The sequence below is a fragment of the Festucalex cinctus genome, chromosome 2 (assembly GCF_051991245.1).
Source record: "Festucalex cinctus isolate MCC-2025b chromosome 2, RoL_Fcin_1.0, whole genome shotgun sequence".
Classification (NCBI taxonomy): domain Eukaryota; kingdom Metazoa; phylum Chordata; class Actinopteri; order Syngnathiformes; family Syngnathidae; genus Festucalex; species Festucalex cinctus.
The window spans coordinates 16973706-16981038 of NC_135412.1; the positions used below are offsets into that span (position 1 = coordinate 16973706).

The window sequence follows — 7333 nt, forward strand, 5'->3', positions numbered from 1 at the left end:
GTCTAGGTATATGTTATGCCTTCAGGTTTTATTGACATTGGCAATATATATAATATTTACATATAAAGTAATGGAATAATTAAAGTTCTTTACTTAACCTACGTCCTAATATCACTGACCCGAATATCAACGAAGAAATACACTTCCGCTTGCGCCTCCCTCGGACCTCCGCTTTACTTCCGGGTGTGTGTGTGAAAACGTTCCACAAGTTCAACGACTGCTTCCACTGTTTCTGAGTGTGGTGCATATTTTCAATATTTTACATAATGAAGGTAGTCACCTGGAATATAAATGGTATACGGACGTTCAGGTGTGGAATCAAAAAGACGCTCGATGCACTGGACGCGGATATTATTTGCGTGCAGGAGACCAAAGTGACAAGTAGGTGAACACGCGGGCTTATTTAAAAGACTACAAGCTACTTGGTTTTTATTTTAACTCTAACTTGAATCGCTCTAGGAGACCTGCTCGATGAGAGAACTGCTGTCGTTGATGGCTATAACTCCTATTTCAGCTTCAGTCGAGGACGCAGTGGCTACTCAGGTTTGTTATGATAATCCTGACGTTGTCACCATATTGTACTGATTTTTGTGTCTTTCAATCATGCCAGCAATTTGAGTATGCTAAGCACCAAAATTCCGCCGAACCTGACTTATTAGATGATCAACCCCTGCAATGACACCTTGTCTTTGTTGTATTCAGGTGTCGCTACATATTGTAAGGACAGTGCTACACCTTTTGCTGCTGAGGAGGGTCTCACTGGTCTGTTGACCAATCATGCGGGGGCTGTTGGTTGCTATGGTCACCATTCCGAGTTTACAGATGAGGAGCTGCAGCTATTGGACAACGAAGGGCGAGCTGTCATCACGCAACACAGAGTTCAGTAAGAACATGAACTTGATTGCACTGACTGGATGTTGTATGGCTGCACTTTCTATTTTCTGCTGTTGTTTGCCCTGACAGGTGTTCGGAAAAAATCCAAAGTGTTACTGTGATAAATGTTTACTGTCCGCGAGCTGACCCGGAAAAGCCAGAGCGAAAACAGTTCAAATTGCAGTTCTACAAGCTACTTCAGGCTCGAGCTGAGGCTATGCTGAAGAACGGGAGGTGAGACGCCATCTAGCATTCATTGGCTTCAAGTTGTACTACTAACTTCACATTTCCACATTTGTCATATAATGTTTTTTTCTTTTTCTTTTATAGCTCTGTAATCGTTTTAGGGGATGTAAATACCTCTCATCGACCAATAGACCACTGTGACCCAAATGAAATTGTAAGTACATGGTTTAAATGAAAGTGAATCTTTATTAAGCCAAAGCACATAATATTTGACATTAAAATGTTACGGTAAATTAAGAACCAAAAATGTCGCAAAAAAAATGTATTTACTGAAATTATGAAATTGTCTCAATTTACTCAATATGAAATCTGGGTTGTTTAATTGAGCACAAATCTATTATTCTGTTTTATGAAATGCAGCACTTCAATTCACAGTCAAATTGTTCCTCCAGCCATTTCGTAGAAGAGCATTTAATTTTTCTGCCTGTCACTATAAGTTATATAAGAGACAGAAATACTTTGTGGATTGAATGAATTCCAGCAACACGTGCGGTAATTTCTCACAGCACACTATTGTGTCAGTGGTTGGGAATCACTTATTCGTTTTGATATTGACTTTTCTTACGTGATGGAAAGTAGCCTACGCCTTGTTTTGGTTCACTTGGAAAATGTGACAATAGTAGTTCCAAAAATGGGACATTTTCAGAATTTTATTCCAATTTTAATTGTAAATACAGTGTTCCTCATCCTCTGTTATTCACTGAAATCTCCCCTAGCCACGGTTTTGTCTAAGTACTGCTTTGGCGCCATCTTGTGGCAACTTGGTGTCCAGGAAGTATGTTTAAATAAGGGAGGAGTTTCATTCAGACAAGCCATAGCCATGTCAAATAGAAAAGTAGTGCTTTGCCACCATCATATGGCATCATCTAAACCAGGGATGGACAAAATCGGTCTTCGAGGGCCGCAGTACTTCAGGTTTTGAAGGTTTCCCTCTTCCAACACAAGCTGTTTCCAATCAATTGGATCATTCTGATTGGAAACAGCTTGTGTTGGAAGAGGGAAACCTGCAAAACCTGAAGTACTCCGGCCCTCGAAGACCGAGTTTGCCCATCCTGATCTAAACCTACACTGAACTAAACGCAAGCTTGGCTCCTCATCCTCTTTTCCTTGTCCTGGTTGTCTAATAAATGCGTTAAGCAGTGTATATTTTTCTGTACAATATTTATTGGTAGAAAAAATCTGCATTTCAATATGCAATTCTCTAAATATTATTTATTATTATTTAAAAAAACATTTGTACAGAGAGTCATTATTACCATTAGATTCATCCCCAAATCAATAATCATACCTCCATCCACATTTGAGGAAAAACAGCTTGGAACTCAAAACACTTGATCCTCAAAGGATGTTTATGTATTGAAATGAATGGAAATGACATGAATCCGATCTAGCCTCCCCAAAAAAACAATACAGTTTTTGTACTGTTTTAATTATTTAATTAGAAAGAATAGCACTCTATAATACAGTATTGTGAACTGAAAATACATACGGTAATGATCTAATTAAATACAATGTAAAGAATTCAACAGTTTGTGCATCTTGATCAATTAATTGCAGCTCCTTTTGTTATGCGTGAGTTGGCCACCAGGGGTGGTATGGGGTATATGCCACGGAAGAGGCGGGACTTCCGTGATTTTGCACGAGTTTGGTTCCGGTCCGGGTTGCGAATGCGCAACCGAAGGGCACAAAGTCGGAAGCACAAGTATTTTGACGCAGCCTACACGTCACAAACCGAACCGGAACCAAAGCTGATGTGTAAAAACAGTCCCGCCTCTTCCGTGGCACATACCCCATAATAGTCACGAAGATGTAAACGAAGAAGAGTTTCACAGCTACTGTATGTGACTCAGTAAGTGGCAGTAATATTAGTTTTATTTCACAGAAGATAAAGAATGTATCCCTGTAAGTATTGTTATATTTTTGTGTACATGTTCAAATATCTGTTACTTTAAAGTGTTACAACTGCACCACATTGATGGTGTTCGTTAGTCTGTCTGTGGTGTTTTGAATTTTTTTGATACCATGAAATAAAAATTTGACTAAATTGAGGTTGCTAAGGAAAAGCTACTTGTTTGTTTTAAATAGTCATTTAATTGTCTGATTTGTTTAATTTGATGATCATTTCAACTGGGGGTAGCAATAAAGAGGTTGAAGCCTGTTTTTTCGATGTATTGTTTATTATCTGCCAAACTGCTGCTTGTTGTGAAGTGAGTTTTGTTGTGTTCACTGTTCCTGTCATTCCTCAGGACGACTTTGAGGACAACCCTGGCAGGAAATGGCTGAACAGCTTTTTAAGTGACGACAATGTGTCGCCGTCGGCAGATTTCCCCCACAGTGGAAAGTTTGTCGACACATTTCGCTTTTTCCACCCCACTCGTACCGGCGCCTTCACGTGCTGGTCCACTCTCACGGGGGCTCGCCGCACCAACTACGGCACGCGCATCGACTACATCTTCGCTGACAATCGGCTTGCGAAGGAGCAGTTTGTGGCAGCCGACATCATGCCGGAGGTGGAGGGCTCGGATCACTGTCCCGTGTGGGGTTCGCTCCGGTGCTCTCTGCTGCCCAACTCGAAGCCGCCCTCTCTCGCTACCTGCTACCTGCCAGAGTTTGCCGGCAAGCAGCAGAAACTTTCACGCTTTCTTGTTAAGGTGGACCAAAAGTCATGTCGGAGCGAGTCGAAGGGGGCGCTTCCCGGATCTCAGGAAGAAGCTGAAAGGAGGGAAAATATAAATGTCACAGGCACAAAGAGAATCATGAGGACAGAATCTGTAAACCAGACGAGCAAAAAGAGCAAAACAGCTAAGACTTCTTCAAAACCACAGGGCAACCTTCTTGCCTTTTTTAAACCCAAAAATGAAAAAGCACTTGGTTCCTCAGAGAATTCCCTCAAATCGTCCCCAATACGGGATGAGCGTGCACCGCATGTCTCCTCAGAGCTCCACAACGCCACGGAAGACCCGACGACACAAGGTGAACATTTGAGCGCACAAACGTGCAACGCACGTGGCGACAAAGGAGCATCTTTCGGATTTTGGAAGTCCGTCCTTCACGGCCCGCCCCCGCGGCCCGCCTGCAAGGTTCACGGTGAACCCTGCGTGCTGCGCACCGTCAAGAAGGACGGGCCCAACGTGGGCCGGCAGTTCTTTGTGTGCGCTCGCCCGCAAGGCCATGCTGCCAACCCAGAGGCTCGCTGTAACTTCTTTGCGTGGGTTGACAGGGGCAAGTGAGAAAAAAAAAAAAAAAAAAAGACAACACTTTCCTAATGTTTCAAAACTTTTCTACTGTGAAATAATTTTTATTAGTGTGAATAAAATAGTCTTTCATAATTCAGGTTTTATTATTCCTTAGCACAGCTGGCAAATTGTCACATTGTACTAAAATCAAAATACTGGTAAGTATTGTGTGTTTAAAAAAAAAAAAAAAAATACTGATTTTACTGGTGTTTTTAAGATAATAAAAAAATAAGTAGAATTAAAGGGATAGTTCACTTATTTAACCCATTATAGCAATAAAAAGTTATTTTGTCTATAATTAATTTGATACTTTCCTTATTTTTCACGTACAAATAGTACCTTTAAAAACACATTTTGCAACTTGCTGTCGACTGAAAATGACATCGCAAGGGCTCAGATAACCAATCACAGCTCACCTGTTTTCTAGGTTGGGTCATGTGACATTCACAAGCTGAGCTGTGATTGGTTACCTGAGCCCTTGTGATGTCATTTTCAGTCGACAGCAAGTTGCAAAATGTGTTTTTAAAAGGTACTAATTGCATATGAAAAATACTGAAAATATCAAATTTAGTATAGGAAAAGTATTAATGTTTGACTACCAAAAATGTCTAAATAAGTAGACTATCCCTTTCTTTAAGCATGATCAGAAAAATAACAACAACAAAAAAAAAGATATGCAAGTTAAGTACAGATACCCGAAGAAGTCAAATACAGTAATGAAATGTGTGTACTTTTTTACTTCCCATCATACTTCATCAGTTTTTTTCTTAAAAGTGCAGTACGTTTGGAGAGTCTTAACTAATGACGTTGGATGATACAATGACTACAAATAGTCCACAGTTTAAAAAATTATACAAAAAATAAAATTCATCATGTTAGTAATTCACTCACTCATTCGGCCAGTTATCAATCTAATTAAAATTTTGACGTATCCTCTTTTTTTTTTTTTTAAACTGATTTTTTTTCCCCCTGTATTTTTTTCTGTGATAGAAACTGACTGACTTCCATCAAAACGGGCTTTCCATTCTTCTTTTTTCATTTAAAAAAAAATTTGTAAATGTCCGCCTTTAGTTTTTTAATTGGTTGACACTGGTATTCATTTGCTAGTGTCCTCTAGATGGCACTGTTGTGAGCTGCTGGCACAATTTGTGCTAGCAGGAAGAAAGGGCCTACAAACTGTCATAGACAGTAGAGCAGCCAGCATTGCATCCACAGTATCACATGTCAAAGTTTTCAGTCATTATTATTATTATTGTTATTGTTATTATTATTACTATTACTATTATTATTATTGTATAAGACTGAAAGATATATATATATATATATATATATATATATATATATATTTTTTTTTTTTTTTATTTATTTTTTTTTTTTTTTTGCCAAAAGACCAAATGTGGGAAACGCCACCGTCTCAATATTTGGAAGACAAAAGACAAATGTGCGCTGTCGTGAAGTCTAATGTGCCACATGTGGGGATTTAACAACTGTCTGGTATAGAAAAATACTAGTCATCTGACTCTCTATTAAATTAAGCAACTGATGGCCAATGAGCCATCAGTATCTTTTCTCACCAGATGAGACTTTTATATGCTGCAGCAGATAAGAGAATATTACCAATTTTATTTATATGCGTGGACAATATACATTGGTGTTTTAATGGACTTATTGTGGAGGCTCAAGTTCCAGCGAACGATTAGTGGCATGCGGAGATAAAGGAAGTGGGCGTTTCCTGGGCGTGCAAACAAAACTCCCATGTCACTATCATTAACCTTTATCAGTTAACTGAAATCTCACCGCCAAGAAGTGACATGAAAGTCATTCTTTTAGTTGTGTCAAGTTCTCACGTCCGGGTGGTTTTGAATCCGAAAGTGGTTTGTGAGGTACATATTTTTATGTCAGAAAAATGCCACAGTATGCCACCAAACCAAAATGTTGCAGACTCATATAATGATCGTTTCAATTTACTCACAATTGTACTTACTCAGTCTGTGCATGCAGTGACTTCTGCTCTAATATGAATGTGTACAGGTGGATACGCAACTTTAAGGAAGAGCGTCTAAATTGCCTGTAAAGCAAAAATAAACATGATTTGTACATTTGACAGACCCCAAAGAAGAATGCAGTGACCAACCATGCCAAATTTTAATAATTGAAAGTATCAGCAAGTGTATAAAATGAGTTTCAAAATGGAGAAAAATCAAGCCGTTCTATCCACTGAATGCGCTGAAACCACACCCCCGCTCAACTGTCAATCGAATTCCATATGAGCCAAAAATATGGACTTTTCTTCATGCAGCATGTTTCTCATGCAACATAATTATATGCTTAAGCCATGAAAATAAAAATACTGTAGATATCAAATTAAAGCCTCTGATGGCTGCAACATACAGTAGCCTATTCCACTAGGTAGGGGCAGCACTTTTCGACCCTGTGACAATGAGGCGCTCTAAACTGGCCATGCCAGCGCAAAGCCCTTGTCCATGCACTGGCTGTCACGCCTAAACTTTTAAAAAATTGTTTGTCTGCCTTGTGCTTCTGCCTTCTTTCTCTGACGTGCATGCACTCTTCGGCTTACAACGAGGCTCTGAAGTGGCCGCACGTACACAAAGCCCTGGTCCATGCACTGGCTGTCAAGTTGGACTTTCAGAAAATGAGTAAATAATTTCCCTCTTCCTTTGTCACTGCAGGGTTGTGACAGTTTGTGAATTTCCATTATTAGTTAGTTTTTCTTTTATTTTGACTCTTGTTTTCTGAATTCGGTCCGTTTCGATTACTTTTTACAACAGGTTTGTTAGTTTGTATTAGTTTTTATTTTAAATGCTTTGTTTTAGTTTACCTTTTATTTGTTTTAGATTTTTTATTTTTTTTTACTTTTTTTATGGAGTATTGTCAAGTGCACATATTGCACAATAAAAAAAAAAAAAAAAAAAGTCTAAACCAGTGGTTCTTAACATTGTTGGAGGTACTGAACTACA

At 39.0% G+C, this 7333-nt stretch overlaps 1 protein-coding gene across 2 annotated transcripts; it reads left to right on the forward strand.

Moving 5' to 3' along the window:
• Positions 1 to 75: 75 nt before the first annotated feature.
• On the forward strand, positions 76 to 4403 carry apex2 (APEX nuclease (apurinic/apyrimidinic endonuclease) 2). 2 transcript variants are annotated; one of them, XM_077515288.1, is made up of 6 exons: positions 76 to 381; positions 460 to 543; positions 703 to 883; positions 964 to 1107; positions 1204 to 1273; positions 3366 to 4401. In XM_077515288.1, the coding sequence occupies exons 1-6, from the start codon at positions 267 to 269 to the stop codon at positions 4347 to 4349; spliced, it is 1578 nt and encodes a 525-aa protein (XP_077371414.1). In that variant the 5' UTR covers positions 76 to 266; the 3' UTR covers positions 4350 to 4401. The 2 variants fall into 2 exon arrangements, with proteins under 2 accessions (XP_077371414.1, XP_077371415.1); XM_077515289.1 differs by lacking the exon at positions 76 to 381 and having other exon boundaries at positions 703 to 878; positions 3366 to 4403.
• Positions 4404 to 7333: the final 2930 nt, after the last annotated feature.

Bases quoted from the DNA above. Each gene is read 5' to 3' on its own strand.
- apex2 (XM_077515288.1), top strand. From the start codon at position 267: ATGAAGGTAGTCACCTGGAATATAAATGGTATACGGACGTTCAGGTGT. The intron at 544-702 runs GTTTGTTATGAT...TGTTGTATTCAG, and splicing joins AGGACGCAGTGGCTACTCAG to GTGTCGCTACATATTGTAAG. The intron at 884-963 runs GTAAGAACATGA...TTGCCCTGACAG, and splicing joins ATCACGCAACACAGAGTTCA to GTGTTCGGAAAAAATCCAAA.